The sequence below is a fragment of the Lagenorhynchus albirostris genome, chromosome 4, assembly GCF_949774975.1.
Source record: "Lagenorhynchus albirostris chromosome 4, mLagAlb1.1, whole genome shotgun sequence".
In the NCBI taxonomy this organism is placed as follows: domain Eukaryota; kingdom Metazoa; phylum Chordata; class Mammalia; order Artiodactyla; family Delphinidae; genus Lagenorhynchus; species Lagenorhynchus albirostris.
This window is the reverse complement of record NC_083098.1, coordinates 8,387,972-8,413,873: the sequence shown is the minus strand read 5'-3', so window position 1 is coordinate 8,413,873 and position 25,902 is coordinate 8,387,972. Positions and strand designations below refer to the sequence as shown.

Here is a 25,902-nt window from a genome sequence, read left to right as displayed (position 1 = left end):
AAACTCACCCTTACATTCTGAAGAAAAAAGAAGTCTCTGAACACTTGAGGATTTGTGTCCATCACATTAACAGATGGATGTGCATACTCAAATGGAAATTTACTTATTGCTGCAGAAACGTGTGGCAGTAAGGGACGGGAGGGATCATAAAGGGTGTACTTTAGAGTCTGTTTCATTTCATGATTTTAATTAGTTTAACAATTAAATGAGGGACCACTAATAAATGAACGCCCGATTCACGGACCAGGTGATGCCACTTATCAGACCACTCAGTCTTTGCCGTCTTTCTAAAAACGGGTAAAACTGGTAAGGTTTACTGAGCTGAAGCCTCTGAGTCTACTACAGCTCTCTCTGGAGTTGCTCTGTGTGGCACCAAATCCACTTTTAGTTCTGTGAAGCCTAATAAATGGAAATCTTTACCATTCAAGTCACTCTTATCCTTCATCCTTACAATTCGGTGACTTGCGGTACGCGGGCCTCTCACTGCTGTGGCCCCTCCCGCTGCGGAGCACAGGGTCGGGACGCGCAGGCTCAGCGGCCATGGCTCACGGGCCCAGCCGCTCCGCGGCATGTGGGATCCTCCCGGACCGGGGCACGAACCCGCGTCCCCTGCATCGGCAGGCGGACTCTCAACCACTGTGCCACCAGGGAAGCCCCTCAGTGATTTTCTTTAAACACAGATCACTCTAATCTTTGTTGACCTAACCCTAGCAATCTCCCAGAGCCCATATAGAGCATGGCAAAGTAACAAAATAAAAAACCCATGAGACGTTTCATATATTTAACACACTACCTACACTATGTGCCTACTACATTATGCTCAGCACTAAGATACAAAGGGGAATACGACACTAACTCAAGAAATACACAATTCCACATCGTATATCACATAATAAACACTAAAGAAAGTCATTGCCTCATGATAACAGCCATTAGTTTTTTTCTAAAAGCAGACGTGAAGGTGCTGAGTTCCTAAAAGGAACTAGAGATCCTAACATGGAGCAAAATGTAGACTCCACGATTCAAAGGCATTCGCTCGCACACAACATGAAACGAGGTGCTACGCGTTGCTTACCTGTCAGCCATCATCCCCTTCTTCCTTGCACCAGAACTCTCAAGGCGGCTGGGCCCCGCCCCAGGCCTAGGAGATAAGCCAGCCCTGACTGTGCTAATCAGATGATTCTTATTTCACTTATCAGGCACGCCAGTGAGTGGTCTAGGGTAGGCATGTAACCCAGGCCTGGCCAATGAGACTAAAGAAGACGTATGCAAGGGGGTTCCTGAGAGTTTCCCCATTGTGAAAGGTGACACAAGACACTACCCTTCCTGTCTGCTTTTGAACACAGCTGTGCGAGGATGTGATGCCGGGAGCTGTGGCAGTCACCTGGTGACCACGAGGGGACAAGCCCAAGTAAGAAAGTCAACAAACTAAAGATGGCAGAATAGAAAGGTGGGAAGCACCTGGGTGCTTGATGGTGTCAGTGTGCCTTTTGGTTTAACCAATCCTAGAAATACCTCTCTATGGGCTTTTTATGTGAGATCAGAAATTTTACTCACTGTTCATGCCACATTTAGTTTAGTATTCTGTTACTTGCAACTGAAAGCATCCTGTTACAGGCCCATTTTATTTTTTTAACACCTTTATTGGAGTATAATTGCTTTACAGTGGTGTGTTGGTTTCTGCTCTATAACAAAGTGAATCAGCTATACATATACATATGTTCCCATATCTCTTCCCTCTTGCGTCTCCCTCCCACCCTCCCTATCCCACCCCTCTAGGTGGTCACAAAGCACCGAGCTGATCTCCCTGTGCTATGCGGCTGCTTCCCACTAGCTATCTGTTTTACATTTGCTAGTGTATACATGAACATGCCATTCTCTCACTTCGTACCAGCTTACCCTTCCCTTCACAATGTCCTCAAGTCCATTCTCTACATCTGCGTCTTTATTCCTGTCCTGTCCCTAGGTTCTTCATCACCCTTTTTTTTTTTAGATTCCATACATATGTGTTAGCATATGGTATTTGTTTTTCTCTGACTTACTTCACTCTGTATGACAGACTCTGGGTCCATCCACCTCACTACAAATAACTCAATTTCGTTTCTTTTTATGGCTGAGTAATATTCCATTGTATATATGTGCCACATCTTCCTTATCCATTCATCTGTCAACGGACACTAAGATTGCTTCCATGTCCTGGCTATTGTAAATAGAGCTGCAATGAACATTGTGGTACATGACTCTTTTTGAATTATGGTTTTCTCAGGGTATATACCCAGCAGTGGGATTGCTGGGTCGTATGGTAGTTCTATTGTAGTTTTTTGAGGACCCTCCATGCTGTTCTCCATAGTGGCTGGATCAGTTCACATGCCCAGCAGCAGTGCAGGACGCTCCCTTCTCCCCACACCCTCTCCAGCTGAGGACCCTCCATGCTGTTCTCCATAGCGGATGGATCCATTCACATTCCCACCAGCAGTGCAGGACACTCCCTTCTCCCCACACCCTCTCCTGCATTTACTGTTTGTACATTTTCTGATGATGGCACAGGCCCATTTAAAAAAAAAAAAAACAAAAAACAGGGATCAGACAGGTTCAGACTCCAGAGTAATCTCTTCTTAGGCCATTGCAGAATGCAGAGAGCAAACCACTTACCTTCTTTCAGGTCATGTTAATCCCGTCCGAAGGCTCACCCCCATCAAAGCTAACTGGAAACCTAAAGTAACGGCCTACAAAATGCAGCTGGGCTCGGCATCAGTGGATTGCAGTCTACTTTCTGAACCTGTGGTAAGATCAAGTCGCCTGGCCATGTGTTGCCAAACCACTTCAAGTCCTCCAGGAGCATCACGAAGTAGCCCTTGCTGTGCGAAAATACCCACAGTGGCTTCATTTGCTTCCCCTGTCTTTGCAGATTTGGACAGGAATGCTGGGGGCAATCTTAATCACGGTGCAGAGATGTCCATATGTACATAAGCGGCTTTTACAGAGTTCCTAATATATGTAAGGTACTTTTCTTGGGACCAGTAAAGGACCCAAAAAATGGAAAAGAAAGAAAAGACTGTCCTTTAAAACTCAAAATATAAAAATAAGCATGATGTGTGAAGTCTCCCTTAACGCCCCTAGCCTACGTCATTTCCCTCCCCTGGATGTATATACCATTCATCAGACCCTACAGTGTTAAGGGAACCTATAAAAATGATTAACACAATTATTTATATATGTATAAATATAATATAGACTTAATGAATTTATTATTTGTTTATATTCTGGAATAGGAGGATCAAAAAATTGTAATGGAAGGTGTTAAGACAAATTACTATTATGAGCAGTAATAATACCTAGCACTAATTGAGTTCTTATTGATACTCTGGGCCAGCATTATTCCAAACACCTGATATACAACTTACTAAATCCTCACAACAACCCTAATAGATAGATATTATTAACAGTATCCACATTTTACAACTAAGGAAACTGAGACACACAGAGGTTAAGCAACCTTCCCAGAGTCACGCAGCCAGTGAGTGGCAGAGCCAGGATTCTAACCCATTAAGTCTGGTTCCAGAGTCCATGCTCTCATTCATTATACTGCCTGCATAATTAGCTAACACTCTAAATTAAAATCATTCACAATAACGATTTCAATTGCTATGAGTTATTTAATAATTATATATAATAGAAATTGCCAAACATGTCTGAATAATGAGAGAAAAAATGATTTAAAATCTGTAAGGATATGAGACAGTATCTATTGGAGAGTTACCACAGATTTCAGCATTACATGCTATTAAAGGGCATTTACTCAGGAAGACGAAGATTCCGGTAGCTCTTGAATCACTGTGAAGTATCAGCTGACTAGATAAACGCCATCCACATTGATAAATTCAGAAACATTTCACCTATCCTTGATCTGTCAAGATCACAGATCACCAAGCTAGACAAGAGTTCATCAAACCTGCCAGACAATGAAATCATTGTCACAACACAAAAATTCAAGGGTGGACTTACTAAAATCATGGAACATCCCTAGAGACTGACACCATCACCAAAGCGACCCCTGAACAAACCAACCTAAGATAAACCTGAACTTTCTATGCGTGTGGTGGAAAAGATGACATTTCTTAGAAATCAGAATTCAGCACTCACTGTTGGTGACCTAACTCTCCACCACAACTCTTATTTTGACACGCTTAGGACCTTTATCTCTTGCTCGGCACAAGGTGAACTGCATTATGTAAACTTCACAGGAACACACCTTATTCCCACCTGGCCTATAACCTCCCAAAGGGCAGCTCTGCACTAAAGGTGTTTTGCCCTGACAGTATCTAGAACAAATGGGGAACCTAGTAGTCTAATCACTCCGTAAATATCTGCTGACTGAATGACTGAATGAGAAGTAAGTAATTCAAGGAAATAAAGGAACAAAGAACATGAGGTAAGTTGCGAGGCAAAAGGTATCCGCCTGAGATGTGAATTATCATGTGTTCTTTTCCCCAGATTCTGTGGTACTCAAAAGAGCATAAAACAAAATGAGAGTCATCTAAGATGAAAGGGAACTGTTTCTCCGTACCTTTAATCAAAGCACCTGGATCACATGCGGTATTCAACCAGTAAATTAAAGAATGCAAGCTTCTTGGTGGCCAAGTTTGTACCTTTGTTTCTTTTATAAGGACTGAGTGGAAATTGAATATAAATGAGAAAAACACCTTGAAAATAAAATTCTATTGGCCTTCCCAATCAGTCTGAAGTTGAAAAGATATCCATGGACAAAATTCCAGGATTATTAAAACCAAACTGTCAGTACCCAACCAAAACTCAAACTCAACTCTCTTTCCTCTTCTCCTTTACATACACCTGGGATAATTCTACTGACCTACTTTACAGAACTATCATGAGGATTAATCAGCTTAAAAATGATAAGCACATGGACAGGAAGAGAGCTTGCAGTATCTATCGTTAACCACTTTTACAATTAGCAAATGAACTGAGCCTCTTGTATCACGGCGCAAATCACTGTGCTAATTACTTAAAAGTACACTGCAAATTTTTAAAGCACAAATAACCTCTCACATTGAAGAATATGCTCATAAATAAGTATATATTTTATAAGACATTCAAATGTCTTTAAGGAAAGCAGGCTGAGTACTACAGACAGAAAAAAGTTAACTGTTGATCAACCACACCAGAAAAACAAAATTATTAAATGACATTTGCCCCTGATCCCTAGGCCTCTGGACCAGAAAGCTGTCCCCTCAGCCGTCAAAGCCGTCAACACCTCCACGGGGTTTGATGACTACCATTCTCATCATCAGAGCGATGATGAATTTATGTAAGCCCTCCCCCACCCGCAATTCCTACCGCGGAAGAGATGGGCCCCTAACAAGCGCAGTGTTGAGATCTGAATATCTGCTATGGTACCTTCTGCCTTTTATATCAGAGTTATGCCCATGGAAGCACGCATTGCAATGTTAGGAAGTCATTACCGGATTTCTTCTGTTTCCTTTCAGCTCAGTTAGTTTGCTTTTCGGCAAAAACTGATTAACGTAACAGAGTTATGGCGTCCTTCAGATGCCCTAGAGCAACCTGATAAGCTGCTTGAAAGTGTTACTTCTACCAGCGTTACCAGCAACCACAGCTCTGGGGACTGAGGCTCCTGAGATGTTCTGCTTTATAAACCTCATTTATCAAACAGCAGGAGAGCTGTTACATATGGTGATGGGCATTACGGAAATACTTAGACTGAATACAAAATGTGAATGTGAATTGGATTAAATTACCTACAAGAAAGAGAGAAACTAACTCAGGAGGAGGCAAAAGGAACCAATCACAGGTGTGAATCGAATAGAGCTGCACAGAAATGTTAGTCTGTTTATAAACTGTTACTCTCGGGGGTTGCCATGGAAAGGTTTCCTGGGATGTCTAGGCAGAATTTTTATTTACTTATTTATTTTGGCTGAGTTGGGATTCTTAACCACTGTGCCACCAGGGAAGTCCCCAGAATTTTTAAAATTTAACATAGGCTAACCTAAATAATTGCATCTACCACAGTTCCTGCCTCCTCAAGACAGGAAGAAAGGTTAGAGGTTTACATAAATTCAGACCCTCCTGATAACATAAGGATTAGCTTAAGCTGAAATCCCAATATGGGAAATCAGAGTATGGATGGGAAAAGGAGAAGGGTCCCTTCACAAGAAGAGTTGTGTTGACAATGTGGATGGGCGGGAATAAGAGAAGCACGATAAACTGAGGTTAAGTTGTTTGAATTTTTTTCTATGGGCCACTAGTTCCTATTTTAATTTAATAAAATATTTCAAGACTTGCTTAATGTTCAGTTATAGATTAATCACTTATTTAAAAAAATATTTAGAAAAAAACTCATGTTTTGTTTGCTTGCTTTATTTAAAAAAAACCAAGAGGCACACACGTCTTCCTGTAATGCAGCTCTTGAAACTGTATGTTTTAGGAAATTATGAGATGACGTCATGGGCAAAAACATGAGGAAATTAGTTAATCCTCCTACATTGTCCTAAGCACGGAAACTATCCCTGATTTGGGGGAGGAGATGAGGTTGATATCACAATGTGAGGGAGAGAATGAAGGAGAAGAATGGGAGAGGAGTATGCACGACAGTAATAACCCAACACCTATTTAAAAAGCTGGACCTTGAGTTTAGACGGGGCTTTAATATTCTGCCGATAAAAAATGCTTCTAGGGGGCTTCCCTGGTGGCGCAGTGGTTAAGAATCCGCCTGCCAATGCAGGGGACACGGGTTCGAGCCCCGGTCCAGGAAGATCCCACATGCCGCGGAGCAACTAAGCCCGTGCACCACAACTACTGAGCCTGCACTCTACAGCCCGCGAGCCACAACTACTGAGCCCACGTGCCACAACTACTGAAGCCCGCGCACCTAGAGCCCGTGCTCCGCAACAAGAGAAGCCACCGCGATGAGAAGCCCGCGCACCGCAACGAAGAGTAGCCCCGGCTCGCCACAACTAGAGAAAGCCCGCGTGCAGCAACAAAGACCCAATGCAGCCAAAAATAATAAATAAATAAAATTTAAAAATGCGTCTAAGGGTCACAGACCTCTCCACGTTTGGCCAAAGCACAAAGGAATGAGTCACGGACACACCTAAGCTAGAACCGGCAGCTGCTGGTGCACTGGGGAACACCTGGGCCTGCGTAACCAGGAGTTTCAGCGCCCGAGGTGTCCTGGAAACATGCTCCCATGCCACACAGAGACACACGCAACGTTGGTCACACAAGAGCAGTGCTGAGAAGGAGAGAAATCCGCGTACAAGGAAAGCACGGTAGCCTCAGAAGCAGCAAACGCAATAGGAAACTATGAGACGTGCTCACGGAGGAAAAACAGAAATCCTTTAAGATCGTCGCCGAGGGCTTTATACCACCGCTCCGTGGCACCTACAGAATTCCCCCCAGAATGAACTCGGGTACCGTGCAACTTTGCCAGCTAGAGACCGAGTGTAGAAAGGGACACTTCACCATCGGCAGGACAGACTCAAGGCACACGTTCCAAGCGAAGAGCTCTGTCCTTGCGCATCCCCTACGTGACCACCTTCTTCACCTTTCCTTCCCCCCCTCACTCTTTTTAATCCTTCCTACTGCTAAATCCTTTGGTCTGGGCAATGTTGTTGTCTTGCAATGGCAGACCTGCCCACTGCCCCCGGAAGCATGCTCTCTGGGGTGGTGGCCTTTTCTCAAGCTCGCTCCCCCAAGACCACAGGGGTTACTCGGGGATGGCATTCCTGTGGGCCCAGCCATTACAGGCTGCCCGAAACAGGGCCCCTCTGTCACTGACGTCCCCTCAGTGCCTAGCAGCTCCCCAGGTCGCAGCTCTCCATAAACACACATAGAAAACAAGCTCACTCTCTTCTTCCCACTCATTAAAACTAAACCCAACTGGCACCCAGATTGAGAACGCACCTACCAATGAGAAAATTAAAGAGAGGGAGGCTCCCTCCCGCAGAATCTTTCCATTCAATGAGGCACTATTCCGCAGCTGCTACGCCGTTTGTAATTAACAGGCAAGCTTAACCAGCAGCAGAAATTTCTGGACTCCGCTGCAATTTGCACTAGAGCCTGGCTCATTCCAAATTTCAATTGCAAGCACCGGCTGGACTGCGTGGTCGAGCCCGAGAGCCTTCTTAGAACATCGCTGGCTGGAGTCGCTCGCCATCATTCGGCCCTGCCTCCCGGGAGGGAGCAACTGTGGGCAGATGCGGGCTGACTGCCCGCCCGGCGCCAGGCGCTCTGGCAGGAGGGTCGGCTGGAAGGATGGCAGATGGCACTCAGGCGTATTCACCACGCTGCCATCTGCACATCTTTGCTATCGCTGGCCTGCAAGGGCTTCGGCTTCCTTTTTCACCTGCCATCCCAGGTCCCATCCTCTGGCCCCAGGTCTTAGGACCAAGGTGAGCCCTGAGGCACCTCTGGGCGGCTGGCCCTACCCGGAGGCGGCCTGACAGACGGCAGGGTCACGGAGAAAACAGACAGGAGGGTGGGAGGACAGCGGCCTTCACAGACTACAGGTAGCCTTGGGGAGACCTCTTTACCATCTGAATCTCCTTCTTCAAGAACTACAGAACAGCAGGGAGTCACCTTTTCCAGGAAAGGAGCTGAGGTTTGGAAATACCGAGGCAGAGGGGAGGTAACGCCTCCTCCACCAGGTGTGTCTGGCTCCAGAGTCCCCCCCACCGTGGTGTCTCAGCAGGCGTTACCACAAAGATCTCCTGGTCCCCAAAACATTCCCTTCAAAGGCTGGCCAGGGTGGGTACAAGTCCTCCAGGATCACCGGTGTAAAGCGGGCCTTACGGGTCTCTTAAAGTGGGCCTTGAACGTAGACATTCCCCCCAGACAGGAGCACGCCTTGGGCTGGGACCTGCCATCAACCCCCCTGCAGGCATCAGCTGTGAGATGCTGCTCTCAGCTGGGGAACAGGGCGTGCGTAGGCGCGCCACGCAAGACACAAGTGAGGTTTTACAGGAGGCGAAAAAAGACCGCGGTTTTTTCCAATATGAAAAATACTTTTTAAAGTCAAAAACCTTCCTGCCACTTCCATAACAGCTATATATTTTAATTTTGTATTATATTCATTGGTTAAACACATAATGAGTAGGATTTACTAACTCAATTAATGAACTGGTGGCCCTGTGAACTGAATTTTTATTTCAGTGAACAACAGGATCTACTCACATTTGAAAACACGTAGCATGAGGTGCGTCGTACACAGAAAGGTGTACATACCCGTGTGGCCCGTGCTACAGACCCCTTCCTAGAACTCCGCAGAGTCCAGGGCCCACAGCTTAGGAGCCCCTGGCTAGAACACTGGGCACTGCTCCAGGTGGGCAGGCCTGGGGCGGCGGCTTCTCAAGGAGGTTCTCATGAGGGAACCAGGAGGCAAAGAATGGGCCAGGAGCCCACAAATCGTGCTTCACATGCTTCACAATTTAGCCTCAACACCAGCCCTGCAGCCCTTTATCCAAGGGTCAACATAAAAATGAATGATTACAAGTTTATACTGATACATGATATGGGAGAGAACAACTATGAGAAAAGAGGGAGGCAGGCACGGGGGGGGGGGAAAAAAAGCTCACCCTAATGCCAAACTGACTTTCCTAAAAGAACACAAAAGAATAAAATTCTCTAGACAAAACCCAGCAAGGCTGTTTTTCCATGAAGCTTGGGCCTCTTGATGTGATTTGGACTGAACAAGAGACAGCAAGTGACAAAGAAAACGGCACATGCTAGCGTGAAAAATACTACACAGTCACAATTTAAGACCCTACCTCATCATTTCTCACCAAAAGGAGAGCCTCCCTGAAAGGTCAACACTTGGTGAGGAAACCTTCGGCCAGCCTCGCCCGTCATCGAGGCTGCCTAGGTGCACTCACCTGGCTTGTTTCCTTCCCTCGCATGGCCCAGCTGCCCCTTGGTGTTCAAACCGCACGTGTAAACTTCCCCATCCTCCAGCAGGAACACGGAGTGGCTTCCTCCGCAGGCCACTTCCTTGACGCTTCTGTCGGATACAAATCCACACACCTGTGGCTCGGCCACAATCCCTTGCAGGTTAGTGCTCATCCCAGGTTGGCCCAGAGACCAATATCCCCAACATAACATCGTTCTTGTCCTTCAGGGAGTCATGTAGCCTAGAAGAGAGCTTTGTAAGAAAAAAAAAAAAGGTGCGGGGGAATCAGAAAAAAAAAAATCACTTTAAGGAATAAATGTAATCAATTTTAAAGAAGCCCCCCCTTAATATTCTTCAGATACTTTGCATCTCAAAATAAAACATTAATATTGCTGAAGGTAGTCATAATAATAATGCTATTATTTTGTTTTAGTAAGAGTTTTAAAAAATGTCTAAAGAGGGCTTCCCTGGTGGTGCAGTGGTTTAGAGTCCGCCTGCCGATGCAGGGGACACGGCTTCGTGCCCCGGTCCGGGAAGATCCCACATGCCGTGGAGCGGCTGGGCCCGTGAGCCATGGCCGCTGAGCCTGCGCGTCCGGAGCCTGTGCTCCGCAACGGGAGAGGCCACGACAGTGAGAGGCCCGCGTACCACGAAAAAAAAAAAAAAAAAAGTCTAAATAAATTTTGTGTAAAGGAACAGTGAACACAGACAGAATGTGGCTTTCAGATCACTGATGAAGAACTGAGTACAGGAGACTTGCTGAAACAATGTCTGCAAACCATGATGTCAATACCTGTTTTGAAACTACCCTCATGACTTCAGCTTGTCCTCTCTTGTTGCACCTTTCCTTTGAGTTTTCTGGTTTTGGGTTTTTTTAAACTAACTAATTTTGAACTAACTCCTTTAGGTAGCCAATTGTTAACTTGCATAGTAGTAATTCACTACTCAAAACAAAAATTAGAAATGGGGAAAAAAAAATGCTATCTTCTCTGCCATTCCCTCTTACACATCCTTCAGGATCTGGGTCAAGCTTCAGTTCCTACCTGAGAGCCTCTGGGGACCATTCCAGCCCCAGTCAGCCTGCGTCTCTCTGACACATCTACTATACGGCCTTGACTGGAAACTTCCTCTGTCTCTTATAACTTAACTCCTCAGTCAAATTCTAATGGCCTCAGGCAGAGACCACAGCACAACACATACCTCTCTGATTTAGCAGGTGCTCAGTCAACCTGTGGCTGATTGATTACAGCTGACCACCCCAAAGTATCACTACCATTTCAAAATTCATGCTTCCTTTTCGTACAAACAACAACTAAAACTAGAACTACCATATGACCCAGCAATTCCACTACTGGGCAGATACCCTGAGAAAATGGTAATTTGAACAGATACATGCACCACAATGCTCATTTCAGCACTATTTACAACAGCCAGGACATGGAAGCAAACTAAGTGTCCATCGACAGATGAATGCATAAAGAAGATGTGGCACATATATACAATGGAATATTACTCAGCCGTAAAAAGGAACAAAACTGAGTTATTTGTAATGAGGTGGATGGACCTAGAATCTGTCATACAGAGTAAAGTCAGAAAGAGAACAACAAATACCATATGTTAATGCACACATATGGAATTTTAAAAAGCAGTACTGATGAACCTAACGGCGGGGCAGGAATAAAAACACAGATGTAGAGACCGGACTTGAGGGCACAGGGTGGGAAGGGTAAGCTGCAATGAAGTGAGAGAGTGGCATGGACATAGACACACTACCAAATGTAAAATAGCTAGCTAGTGGGAAGCAGCTATCTATTTTACATTACATTACATTACAACCGCTCAGTGCTTTGTGACCACCTAAAGGGGTGGGATAGGGAGGGTGGGAGGGAGATGGAAGAGGGAGGGGATATGGGGATATATGTATATGTATAGCTGATTCACTTTGTTGTACAGCAGAAACTGACACAACATTGTAAAGCATTTATACTCCAATAAGGAACATGAAAAAAAATGTTATTCTGAGTTAAACGCAATCATGGGAAGGAAGGGAGGAGAGATAAGATGCAAACTAGGGATGGGGGCGGGGGGGGCGGGGAACAACAGACATTTAAAAGAGCAGCAAGATCACAGTCTAGTCATAATTTAATTTCCCCAATTTGCTCAGCTGCTGTATTTGTACTAATTACTTTCTTCATTTCTAATGTTTCATGAGTTTGTCTTATCTCTCCTACCAATAATTACATAAACACCATAGTGCTTACTATACCGCAGTCACTGTACTCATAAGCATTTTGTATCATTGTCTCATTTCATCCTAACAACTCTGTACCCTAAGCACTATTGTTAGCCTCATTTTCAGATAAAGCAAGGCTCAGAGAGATTAAGAAGCATGCTCAAGGTCACAGAGCTGGAAGGCACACAACCAGGCTACGAGTCTAGGCCTGAAGCCAATGTGCGTGCTCTTATCCACCGGGCTACATGGCCACCCAAGCAGATCTATACATCACCTACTAGAGCAAGAGCACACACCAAAAAAACGTATGGAGTGATGTAGTCAGTATACAACACAAGAGGTCTTAGAAACTTGGAAATAAAGGTGCCCTCAGAGAGTGAAAGTAGTCAGAATTAAGAGATAAAGGATGAGATTAGGCAGCTGAGGCATTAAGCCATCCTCTTAACCAGACAAATACAATGTGTCTAAAAATATGGCATTAAGAGCTGGACTTCCCTGGTGGCACAGTGGTTAAGAATCCGCCTGCCAATGCAGGGGACACGGGTCCGAGCCCTGGTCCAGGAAGATCCCACATGGTGCAGAGCAACTAAGCCCGTGCGCCACAACTACTGAGCCTGCGCTCTAGAGCCCGCGAGCCACAACTACTGAGCCCACGAGCCACAACTACTGAGCCTGTGTTCTAGAGCCCGTGAGCCACAACTACTGAGCCTGCGCTCTAGAGCCCGCGAGCCACAACTACTGAGCACACGAGCCACAACTACTGAGCCTGTGCTCTAGAGCCCGCGAGCCACAACTACTGAGCCCACGTGCCACAACTACTGAAGCCAATGTGCCTAGAACCCGTGCTCCACAACAAGAGAAGCCACTGCAATGAGGAGCCCTTGCACCGCAACGAAGAGTAGCCCCCGCTCGCCGCAACTAGAGAAAGCCCGTGTGCAGCAACGAAGACCCAATGCAGCCAAAAATAAATAATTTATTTTTTTAAAAAAAGGCCTTTGGGACACATCAAAGCCTCACTTTAGATAGGACAAAGTATTTCTTTAAAAAAAAAAAATAAAAGAAGCTCTGATTGTATGTTTACATACGCAAAGGTCTATAAACAATGCTGACACCAGCCTTATTCGTACTAAACAAAAATGGCAACAACCCAAATGTCCATCAACATGGACACTACTCATCAATAAAATACAATGGAACACTATTCATCAATTAAAAAGGGCCACGACTGAAATGCACTTAATATAAGAGAAAGCTGCAACCCAATGTGGTACAACCTTTCTGAAGAATGAAGGTTAGTTTAAAATAATTCCTCAAAGGTGTTAGGGACTGCCCTTTTGTCTAATCTCTCTCCTCAAGTCCCTCTTTATCTGGTAATAAACCCTACGCCCTCCTGCACAAAGGTGAGCGTGACCCTGGCCAAGCCAGTCAGAGAAGGCCACCCCTAAGCCACTGGGATTGGTGCAGGGAGAGGTTCACACTCCCAACTGGGCCAGAGTCCTCCCCCATTAAGTCCCATGGAGCTCTGATGGAAGACTGCCTCTTGCCTCTGAAGGTAACTGTAGCTGCTGGAAGCTCCCTTCCCTGTCACACAGAGGATACCTGTAAGACATTGGGAAGCTACCAGCCAGAAAGGTTCAAAGACAGGAGACAGAGAGAGTCCCACTGATGCTGACTGAGCCTTGGATCTCCTCTTGCCTAGGGCCAGCACCCTGACCTTCACTCTTCCTGAGTACAGTTGTGTTTCATTACTCATGAATTCCATACTTGTGAATCTGCCTACTCACCGATATTTATTTGTAACCTCAAAGTCAATACTCGGAGCCTTTTTGCTGTCATTCCCAGACATGTGCAGAGAGGTGAAAACTTTGAGCCACTCTCTGTGCACGTTCCCAGCTGAAGTCAAACAAGATGATGCTCTACCATCTTGTCTCAACTCTCACACTGTAAGCAAGTGATCTTTTTGACTCTGCTTGGTGCCACAGTTCTCATACTTTTATATTGTTCTGTTGGTGATTTTGCTGTTTAAAACGCCCCCCAAGCATGGACCTGAAGCACTGTCTAGTGTTCCTAAGGACACAAGGGCTGTGATATGCCGCACAGAGAAAGTACCTGTGATAGATGAGCTTCGTTCATGCGTGAGTTCCAGTGCGGTTGGCTGTGAGTTCAATGCTAATGCAAAAAAGAGGAAATTCACGGATCAGTACATGTGGCCGCTCTGGAAAGTACTAAAGTAACATCTATAGTGCATAATGAAGCTACAGAAGAGATAGAAAAGCCACTGAATATCTGGAGATTCATGAAATGATGCCTGATTAGAGCGTGTAGTAGACAGCACTGCTGTGAGGCTGAAAGCCAAAGAAACTTACTGTCACGTTACCCAGGGTCAGGAAAATGTTTAAAAAAACTTCCTGACTAGTGTTTTATGATAAAGAAATACTGTATACAGTTAATCATTTGTAAGAAATAGGCATCAAATAAGGTGTCTAAAAAGAAACACACTTTTTTCTAGATTTTTTTTTTTTCCCTTTGGCTCCACCACAAGGCTTGTAGGATCTTAGTTCCCTGACCACGGATCGAACCTGGGCAGTGAAAGCAGAGTCCTAACCACTGGACCACCAGGAGATTCCCCCCAGAAACACACTTAAACATACATGAAACAAGGTTACGTATTCATCTGTTGACCAGAGGCTCTTAGCAGGAACCTAACTAACCCTGTGTTTCCCCAGGAGCAATGGCTCAGTCTTTATTAACGTGGTGTTCTCAGCAACTTCATAGAACTTAACTACCACGAAAAACGAGAATCACCTCTATGCAGTCTAAGAAGTCCCTTCTTTGTCTGCTTAAGAAGGAATGTCTGAATTGGATTTGTCACTCGAAATTTAAAAAAAACTCCTACCTGATAATATTAACATTACACTATTAATAACAACAGCAGGTAAGACTTCATTTGACCTTATACTGAGTGCACTTTTCTATGTGGTTCACAGATATTAAATCATTTGATTTTCTACGAGGTAGGTACTGCTATTATCAACTCAAATTCGTAGATGAAGAAAGTGAAGACAAAAAAAAAAGAGAATGAAGAAAAAGAAAGTGAGACAGAAAGTGTTGAAGTGACTTGACTGAATCACACAACGAGGCAGTGGCAGAGCTAGGATTTAAGCCCAGAGAATGTGCTCTTGACTAGTGTGCTACACAGTAAGGAGTCTAGGAAATGGACAGCCAGTCAGAACTTCCCAATACCTCCAGCTGTCCAGAGAGAAAGGGTACCATAACCAGTCAAGCTGACTATCTGATCTGCTAAGTAATTATTACCCAATAATGGAGATGGGGAGATCAGACTCCATAACGTTCATCATTACGTTTACCCAGCCACTTGCACCGCTTAGATTCCATGATTAATACGCAATCTTAAATAACTTGGTTTCCAAGGCAGATACTACTATGGGGAAAGAATACTGTGCCCAGCTGTCCAAAGCATCCCAGCCTTCTTGGCATTTCTACTTCTCGTTGTTAATTTGGCATCCTGGATCTATCAGTTTCTTATAAGTCTGTGTAACATGATTCAGTCCTTGAGCGTCAGCTGAACTCTGATGCTCTGGCCAACTGCAAGCCTGGGTAAGCAGCCTGAGGTACGGCCTCATCCCTGACTGACTAGTAGAAACCATTTATGAAAAGAGATAAATAGGGCTATTGTTAAAATCCTGCCCACATGAATTACAGTCATGCAATCTTCAAGTAGTCAAATGAAAACTACTTATTCAAAAGACGCAGACATAGAGAACGGACTTGAGAACACGGGGAGGGAGAAGGGTAAGCTGGGACGAAGTAAGAGAGTGGCATGGACTTATATGCACTACCAAACGTAAAATAGATAGCTAGTGGGAAGCAGCCGCATAGCACAGGGAGATCAGCTCGGTGCTTTGTGACCACCTAGAGGGGTGCGATAGGGAGGGTAGGAGGGAGGGAGACGCAAGAGGGAAGAGATATGGGAACATATGTATATGTATAACTGATTCACTTTGTTATACAGCAGAAACTAACACACCATTGTAAAGCAATTATACTCCAATAAAGGTGTTAAAAAAAAAAAAACTATTTGTTCAGAGGTCACTAAATAGCAACCACAGAGAAGATGTACTCCTATCAAAGAATTATTAACCCTAACTGGAGATATGGTCTAGCTCCTCACGGCGCCCTGCCAAAAGTAGAGAAGGAGGCACCCAAAGCGTCTAGCTTTCAGGAGAGAAGTTCAGTGCGTTGAAGAGAAGTCAGATATTAACTTAGCTTTCACTTCAAGTACACTCTGGTGGAACCCCCGAACCTAGGAGCTGCTGGCGTCCATGAATTTTAAGGTCTGTCTCTGGCAATGTTCTTCATCACTGGGCATTTGGATCTCCTGGGTCCTCTCACCCATTTTTCCTCACTCACCATCTCTCCCTTGCTTCTGGAGGAGTAGAATCTTTCACTTCCCTTCAAAACACACAATTATAAAAGGTGCTACAGGAGAATACAGGACTACACACCAGCTCAGCACCTGCTCCCGCCACCTTGGCTGTCCTGGGCCACTCCAGTCCGGCCCCTCCCTTTCCTGCCTCTTATCTCCCCGTCGCAAAACAAAAAGAAGAAAGATGGACCTTCCGTTCCTTCCCTCCATGTCACATCTCGTACTTTTCCCAGCCCTTCTCCTCATCTGTTTTTGGTAAAAGACTCAGGATAATGTTAGCAGGGCTTAAGTGTCAAAAGGACCAAAGTTCAAGCCCCAGAGTGGCCACGTGCTAGCTGTGAAACCTTGGGGAAGATATTTAAACACTCTAAGCCTGGTTCCTGTCCCTAAAGTGGCAAGAAGAGCAACGGGGCTGTTGTGAGGACCAGTGACAGGATGTGAGTAACGAGCACTTAGCACGGGGGCCCGGCACTCAGTGCAGGTGGCCGGTCGCTGTCCACAGCTGCAGCACCTGCTCTAGGTGCAGGACTCTGCTCTGGGTCCTCAGCACGCAGGGAAGCTCCCCAGCGGGCTGGGCTGTGACTCCCTTCTTCCTGTGCTTAGCGTCTGCTGTTCCGCCAGATGTGCGCTAGGGCAAGGCGGCACTACCCTGGCTGGCATAACTTACACGTAGGAAAGTCGAGGCTGCAAGGACAAAGCGTTTTGTATGTATTTTCTTTTCAGTTCTGGGGAGGCCAAGCGGGGAGGGGGGTAGATAAATCTCCTTTGATCAGTCCTAGAGAGCTGAATGCTACAAGACAAGCTGCAATTCCTAAACTTTGTCTTACTAATCAGACTGTGCAAACATCAGCCTAACAACGGATTCTTATTTCTCTGAAAGTCACTAAAACCTAAATAACACTCGGGCAGGACTTCTAATCTCATTTACGATAGGGATAAGCTTTGTTTCACATAAGCTCAGAAGCCTTTACCTACATGGTGTGCGGGGAAGGGAGGGTCTTTTCCAACAGCAGGGGAAGAGAATGTCCCAGGCTTCAGTGCTGGGCAGGCACTCCCCAAATCCAAGCTTTGAATAAATCTGGAGCCAAAACGCCAATGCAGAATTAACTCCAGTAACAAAGAAGATGTATTCTCGTGACATACTTTATTGCCCGAAGTTTACTACCACAGGCGGAAACCGCACACAAGGCAGAGAGAGGTTTTCAACAGTGTGAATCCACTCCTTGCTGGTTTCTCTCTTTCACTTCAGCTGGACTTTGGTCCTCTGACCCTTTTAGCCAACACAGGAAACATTCCTACCCCTCCCCTGATGATCCCTGCACAGGTGGGGTCTTCTTTACTACCTGGTGTTGGGCTTTGTACAACTAGAAGCATGATCTTTCCATTGTCTGCATAAGGCTCCGTCTGCCTTCAGAAAAAGACACCTGACCAGACTGGCAAGAATTAAAAAGTCTGACAGTGCCGAGTCAAGGATATAGAGCAACCAGGACTCTGACCCGCAGCTGGTGGGAGTGTAAGTTGGCAGAACCACTTTGGAAAACAAGTGGGCATTGGTTCTAGTGAAGATGAAGCTGTAAATACCCCACGGCACAGTAATTCCATTCCTAGGTACATGACCAGCACGGTCCAACTTATCAAGTATCTACAGTGCTCCTTCGATATGCTGAGCACTGGAGATACAGAGATGAGTAAAACCTGGAAACTGAGAACTTCGTGATGGAAATGTTCCATGTCTGTACTGTCCAGTGTGGTGGTCACAAGCGACAGGTGTCTCCTGGGCACCTGAAAGGTGCTTAATGTGACTGAGGAACTGACATTTTCATTTCATTTCATTTTAATTATTTTAATATCAGTAGTCACACATAGCTAGTGGCTATCCTACTGTACAATGCAGCAAGAAACTCAGGAATATATGCCCCAAGGTATATGCACAAGAACATTCGTTTCAGGATTATCTGAAATATACAGAACAAAGACAACCCAAGCGTCCATCTGTAAGGAAACGGCTGAGCTGCAACACATACGTAAAAGAGAACGCTGTACAGCAGTGGAAGAGCAATGAATTCCATCTACGAACATCCGTGCAGCTAAATCTGAATAATGGTGTTGAGGAGGGGAAAAACTCACAGAAGAATTCAGAATGCGATGTATCTTTACAAAGTCCAAACGCAAGTAGAACAACTCTCTGGAGATAAAAACATTAGTGGTGCTAAAGCTATGAAAGAAAAGCAAAAAAATGATCAATACAAAGACTGAGAGAGACCTGTGTATATGTGACAAGGAAGGGGACCTTCTGGAAGGAGCACAAAGGGAGCTTCAGTAGCGTGGTTGATGTTCTGCTTCTGTCCTTTTACTGTTGTTTGGAGAACATCTATTACACATACTGTTTTATGCTTTCAGATACTTCAGTCTTTTAAAGAATGAAAAGTACTCTTGAGGTAAGATCACTGCTTCTTGCATCTCACCCACCAATTCCCCATCCATGAGCAGACTGAGAGCTTCTCCACGTAGGGAACCAGGTTTTACTCATCTGTGTATCTCCCGTCCCCAGCATAACAAAGGAGCGCCGCAGATGCTTCATAAGTGCCTAGAAAACTGAACCCGAATCTGAGAAAACCAGATCTCCCACCATCTAAAGTTGTTAACAGTTTTGTTTGCCCGGTTCCGTTAGATACACATTCCCTAAGCAGTAACAAAAAAACAACAACGTATTTCCTCCATTCTCAGTGTGCTCTGCCCTCACCACATTTTAGCGGATCTGAAAGCAGAATGCCTTTTACGATCCAAGCTGTCATTAAATAATGGTGTTTCTCAATGCTAGCATTGAGGAACGGAAGCTCCATGAAGGAAGGACTGAGCCTCTTTGTTCATTTCTCTACCCGTAGAGACTAGTGTGGGGCACAAGGGAGGGCTCAACAGATACTCGTTGAATGAAGAAAAAGTAATAGTTACTATTACTGCAAGCCTACCGTGTGTCTGAATCTGTGCTAAAAACGTTACATAGATTATTTAATTTGCCCTTTACTGTAACCTCAAGACTTAGCAAGGTTAAGTCACTTGACCAAGAGCATGTAAATAAGTACTAGCTGTGGTGGAAACTTACTTAGTTTAAGTGGCAAAGGCAGGATTCAAATCTCATCTCCCAGACTCCAAAGTCCACGCTCTTAAACGTGATGTTATACCACCACTTAAATATAACAAAGCCAAGCTATACTCTTTCTCCAATTTTAAAAACAAATGTTAAAAGAAGAACGTTGCACATAGTAAGTGAGCTCACATTAGCTGAATCACTGGCGATGTTCGTGGGCAACTACAGCTACAACCAACCTGTGTAAGCCAGAGACAGGAGGGATGCGTGAGGCCACCTCAACAGAGTTAGCCAGGCTTTCCTCCACATTCACCGGAACTTACAGTGAGTCTAGTTCACTTACTGGCTCACACACAGAAACACACGCCCCTGACACCAGCAAGTGCTGTTTCTAAATGTAGTAAATGTCTAAAGGGGGCAGAGTTATATCATCAAAGGGGTCATCTTATTAAAGAGACCTTAAAAATCCATTTGATCCAACCTCCAGGCAAGAGACTGACATTCCTAACCTCATTTTAATGGCAGCTGAAGTTAACTTTGGTCCTCTGAGAAGTAACTGGTTGAATCCAAGACCAGAAACTAGGTCTCCTACTTCCTGGGCTCACTTTGTTCTCTTCACTCCGTCACAGTGAAAGAAATCAGTAAGGATTTGTTAAGGTCCCTCTCTAGGCAGCTATACTAATCCGAGTCCTTTACGTAGATTATCCTGTTTAATCTTCTTATCTATTCTGTGAGTTAGATATTATTCCCAAGTACAAGATGAGGAACCTGAGGTTCAGAGAAATTAAGTAACTCACCACAGGTCACACACACTTGGCATCTGTACTTAAGCCAGAATGGTTCCACCTCACACTGCAGATCTGCAAGTTAAAGAAAAAACAATTAACATTAATACAGAATGCTACAAAGTGCTTTCATGTTATTGAAAACAAAATGAAAAGCAAACTTCTGAAAATAAGAATATCTTTAAATTATGCAAGCTTGAATATTCCCCCCAACATGGTATCTCAGGACTGGAGTTTAGTTAAACACCAATAAGATAACCACTGACCAACTATGAAGATGTCACCTCGAAACGTGAAGTTAGAGTCAACTGGACAGTCAGCTCAGTTGGTTAGAGCATGATGCTAAAAGTGAACTTAGAGATGCACCTTAAAAAATTCCTAGCGTTTGTAGTAGACGTAAAAATAAAGTTATTTTAAAACCTCCCGTTTAGGTTTAAAAAGATGCATTTTTGAAAAGTAATTCACTTTTTTCCTCCATTTTTCCATGTACCACACACATTATAGCTTATTTTGCTACAGCCGTTTTGATGTCTTTCTCCACTTTCCTTCCTTCTCATCACCGCATCCTCTTTCATGCAAAACAAGATGGGACTATCTGACAGGCACCTTAAGTCTCTCAAAAGAAAAGTACAGTACTGCATGATTCTAAGATACTAGCGTCATAATTTTATTTCTATATAATGTAAGAAGCTGCCTTTCAATTTGGGGACTATTACTTCTATTTCTGAGACTGCAGCAAAACTATCTTGTATCTCCAGTAGTGGTACAACTCTCATTATGTATTTTTTTAAAGTTTTAAATTATTATGCAAATCTTAAGAAATTTAAATCTGTTACTCGGAATGAAATGCTTTAACCAATGGCTCCAACCACACCATTTGGAACATTTTGGAATCTCTGTTTCTTTTTTCAAAAATAAAATCCCAACTACTAACTGGAAAAGTAAAACTGCCTGCTAACCAACTGTGTTTCTTTTTTTTCATGCCAAGGGAGGAGTTCTGCCAAAGAGATTTCAAGTCTTCCTCCTTGATTCCTGCATCCTTTCTCCAGAAGGTTCCTAGCCTCCACGCGGTCAACGACGTGTAATTCATCGGTTTTGCTTTAAAAGGGCGTTAAGTACACTACTCCTCTTTTCTGGTTTATAATGCCACCCCCTTACCCCCCAGGGTAAAGGAAAGTAGGAAAAGGGAGAGCTACACAGTAATCTGCTACTAAAACAAGACAGCATCTCTCTCCACTGCATTTAAAAAGGGTGTTAATCCTCATTTTATTTCACTTTTCTTTCTCCTCAGTCTGGAGTTAAAAAAGTAGCTCACTCGATGTTATCAAATCATCAGATGAAATGTTCTAGAAATAGCCTCCTATTTGTGGAAAGAGTCACGAGACACAAAAATGGAAGAGAGCGCTTGAACCGTCTTTCCTAAAGCATTCCGTGCGTAATGAATGCAAAAGCAAAATCCTGGAAGGCTTAGCTCTGAATTTAAGGTACTTCCAGATGGGGCTAATTAAAAAGCTAAAGTAAAACGGAATCACAAAACAACCAGAAACGCTGATACACCAAAAACAAAGTTCAAATACACATATCCCGGAGCCCGGGGCGCATACCCCGAATCAGTGCACAGCTGCTTTAGGTGCGGTCTCTACAGCCCTCCCCGGCTCGTCTGTTTCAGGTTACACAGGCTAGTCTCGGTCGGCTGCCCGGTGCGCCCACTCCACACATTCGCAGATGACTCAAAGCGCCACCTGCCCCCGCACGCCCCAGTTCCTGACACCCCCGCGCCCTTACGTGTCCCCACACACACACACACACACACACGCACACACACGTGTCCGCACACACCCTCGCCCCGGCTCCGCCCAGGAGGCGGACTCCGGGCAGGCAAACCGAGCCCCGCCTCGGTCAGGTGGGTGGCGCTGTCACCGCGGCCGCCGAGCCCCCCGTGTCCCCAGCGCCAACTCCTCGCGGCCGCCGGGGTTCCCCCAAGCGCAAAGGCCTCGGCGGCTCCCACTGCGCGGGGCAGAGTCTGCGCCCCTCGCCGCAGCGGTGTCGCCGAAGCCCCGGAATTTAAATAGGGGCGGGCGGGGAGGAAGGGGAGGATCCTCTTTTTGACTTTCGGCGTCGCAGTTCCTCCCCGTCCGCAGGCAGCCGAGTCGGGGTGGGGGGCGCTCCAGTCTCTGGAGCGGCTTCCGGCCTCCCCGGGCGCTAGGGCTCTGTAGGTCACAGGGAGCGCCCCGAGGACGCCGGGGAGGCGCGCGCGGGACCCCCGCGCGCCCGCGCCCCGCAGGCACTGCAGGCGCCGCGCCCAGACCTCCGCGCGCGCCCTGCCCCGGGCTGTCGCGGGAGGCGCCCGCAGCCGCAGCGGCAGCCGCCCCTCCGAGAGCCGCGCGCGGACCGCCGTTCCGCGGCGCGGCTCCGCGGTGCCCTCCTTCCTGGAACCCGGCCCCCGCGCCCCGCGCACCTCGGCGGCCGCTGAACCGCCGCGCGGGATTCCGACGGTGACGGCTCCACGACCCGGCTCAGGGTTTCTCCAATTTCGGCGTCACAATAATAAGGAAGTTTCCCCGCAAGCCTGCGGGCGGCGGAATGTGCCGGGTGAAGGATGGCGCGCACGGCCAATGGGCGCCCTTCTGGGGCGGGCCCGCACCCCCGGCGGCTGCGGCGGAGCCCGAGGCGGGGCGGTGAGGTCCGCGGGCGGGAGGCGGGGAGAGGCCCAGGCCCGGGAGGGCAGAGGGGGCGGGCCGAGCTGAGGACACCGGCGGGCCTGGCGAGAGGACGGCGGGGCAGGTGTGTGTCGGCCAACAGCCGACTGCAGGATGCAGAGCACCCGCGCCGGAGGCGGACTGCTTTTCACTGGCGGGCAGGGGAACGAGACGGATCTGCGGTTGGCTTTCCCGGTTCTGAGCTCTCAGTCTTATTAAATTTGTGCAGAGGTGACCAAAAGCCTTGGGCACGGCGGGGAAAACCTAGAGGGGGGCAGTTGAGGCGGAGTTCTTAAGCGTCGTATTCCATCCACGGTGGAGGAGTCTTGTTCCACTCGCCTTTGGAGGACTGGAGGAAGCGCCGAGCCGAACGCCGGGCTGCGCGGGAGGAGAAGCGGGAAAGAGGTCGGCGCTTTCCTGGGAACCTCGTGGAGAGCTGGGGTGGAACAGGAGAGCGGCGCCGCGGCAGGGCTTGGGGAAGACTGGAGCGCGGTGGCGGGGGGAACGTGAATCTTCTCGTCTGAAAGACACCCTGCGGCCTGAAGCCCAGTAACGGATGGAGAAGTTTGTCCTCGCACACTTTCCCTGGTACTGAATGTCAGCGCTTCCTTCTCACCCTCCCCGAGGTTACAGGGCTTTCCGAGCTCCCCTGATCCATGTCTGATGCAGATAATCTTGTGAAGAAGACATTCTCACAAAGGTGACCTCCTGAGTCTACCCCACCCCACCGCCGCTTCTCCTCTGAAATTTGCAACACAGAAGCAGAATGCTAAGAAAGTACTACTTTAACCCAAAGGAATGACTTTACTCGGGGAAGAATGTCTGTAACCGGCCATTTGAGCCGGGAAGGTCCTTCGAGGCCAGATTCTTCCCAAGGAGGCCCGAATCAGGTCAGGTCAGGTCTGCAGTTATCTTCTCTTGAGAATGTAACAGATTGACCAAGCAGAAAAGAAGTTTGGGGAAGTACTATATCCTGGGGACTGGGCACTGTTGGCTGGCATATGTGTTCTCAGTGACATAAGCAGGTTGTCAAACGCTCCTGAGACAAGAGAAGAAAGCAAAATATCAGTTACCAGGAAACTGACAGACATATAAGAAAACGATTCCAACCTTTGAAGTCTGAATCACACTGGACCCTTTAGAAACACTGGGGACAACAAGATCAGCACAATTTCCTTATGCTCCAGAGATGTGGCAGTTTCACAAAAGTCCACGTCTCTCACAAAGACATAATCCCAACTCCGAGATGGTATCACCAAAAAGAACTGGAGGAATGGCCAAAGACAAGTCATGGTGGGAAGGGGGGTTCCTCTTGGTTGAGAAGGAGTGAGATTCTATTTTCATGTGTCATCAATTTGTATTTTCCCTTGTAATCAGTCAGCATTTAGGTCAATATCTCTGGCCAATGGCTCAGGTGTTTTTCATATGAAATGTTGTCTTGAGGAAAAACTTGCTTATCAAAGACTTAAGTCTGGAGTTGAGATAGGAGTGATGTCTAAATTACAAACTGAGGTACTCTAAGCATCCTTACCAAATAAACAGGCAGAAACCTGGGAACTTACTCCTGTGCAGAACAATCAGTGAAGATACACAGTACTTCATTTTATTTTCTTCATTGAACCAACATAAAACGGCAGTTTCCTTAGCAAGCATTTACCAAAATGGCTTTAAATGGCCCCAGCAACAACAATAGTCGTAATAGCAGATATTTTAACTGGCTTGAAGAGGCCATGGTTTACTTTTTCTTTCCATTTCTATAGCTGTCTTCCATCCATTTCTTTCTGACTTCCACATGTTCCCTAACAAATACACTGTATATTGAGCATCTACTATAATACCAAGCCCTGTGGATACGTTGGTGAGCAAAACGGCGCAGTCCCTGTTACCTTGGAGGGGGAGGCAAACATTAACCAAATACCATACCAAGGGTTAGATAGTGGCTAATCACGAGAAATTTTATAAAAGAAAAACATTCATGTTAAAAATAAAATATTTAACCCCAACAAGAACTGTAAACAAAATTGAGCTCCAGTTAATGCTATGTATGCTGAAGTATTTAGGAGGAAGTATCTGATGTCAGCAACTTATTTTGAAATCTATATTTTAAAAGATGGATTGGGGCTTCCCTGGTGGCACAGTGGTTGGGAGTCCGCCTGCCGATGCAGGGGACACGGGTTCGTGCCCCGGTCTGGGAAGATCCCACATGCCGCGGAGCGGCTGGGGCCGTGAGCCATGGCCACTGAGCCTCCGTGTCCGGAGCCTGTGCTCCGCAACGGGAGAGGCCACAGCAGTGAGAGGCCCACGTACCGAAAACAAAACAAACAAACAAACAAAAAAGATGGATTGAAGGATGGATGAAGGGATGGATAGATATGTGATAAATCCAGTACAGCAAAATGTTAAGTATAGGTTCTATGTGGTGGGTAGATGGTGTTCACTGTACCTTACTTCTTACTTTTCTGTGTGTTTGAAAAGTTTACATTAAAAAATGTTGGCAAACCCAAAATAAACAAACAAATAAATAAACAGTGTGATAAATTCTAACCCTAACCCTTGACAGGCAGAAGGGATCCCGTGGTCGTGGTCCAGCACTGGGCAGACGAGGAATCCCCAGCAACAGGGGCTAATTCCCAGGGCTGCTGCACCTCCAGCGGAACAGACAGCGATGTGCTCCATTCTTCACGTCTCCCTTCTTGAAATGCATATGTCTGTTTTTGAACTGAAAGAAATT

At 46.1% G+C, this 25,902-nt stretch overlaps 1 protein-coding gene across 11 annotated transcripts in view; it reads right to left on the bottom strand.

Annotated features, from left to right (window-relative positions):
- Nucleotides 1–23,052, bottom strand: part of HERC3 (HECT and RLD domain containing E3 ubiquitin protein ligase 3) — a 140,396-nt gene extending 117,344 nt beyond the window's left edge. For 4 of the 11 annotated variants that reach the window (XR_009540222.1, XR_009540221.1, XR_009540220.1 and 1 more), the window contains exons 1-4: nt 22,931–23,047; nt 20,485–20,547; nt 14,262–14,321; nt 9,906–10,171 (exon numbers count right to left, since the gene is read on the bottom strand). Coding sequence is in view for 6 of the 11 variants with exons in the window: in XM_060147563.1 (XP_060003546.1) it covers nt 9,906–10,131 (226 nt within the window). In the remaining 5 variants the exon portion in view is untranslated. Of the gene's footprint in view, nt 1–9,905; nt 10,172–14,261; nt 14,322–20,484; nt 20,548–22,076; nt 22,094–22,930 lie in introns of those variants that run through there. The other 7 variants (XM_060147568.1, XM_060147569.1, XR_009540223.1 and 4 more) reach the window with 6 other exon arrangements.
- Nucleotides 23,053–25,902: the final 2,850 nt, after the last annotated feature.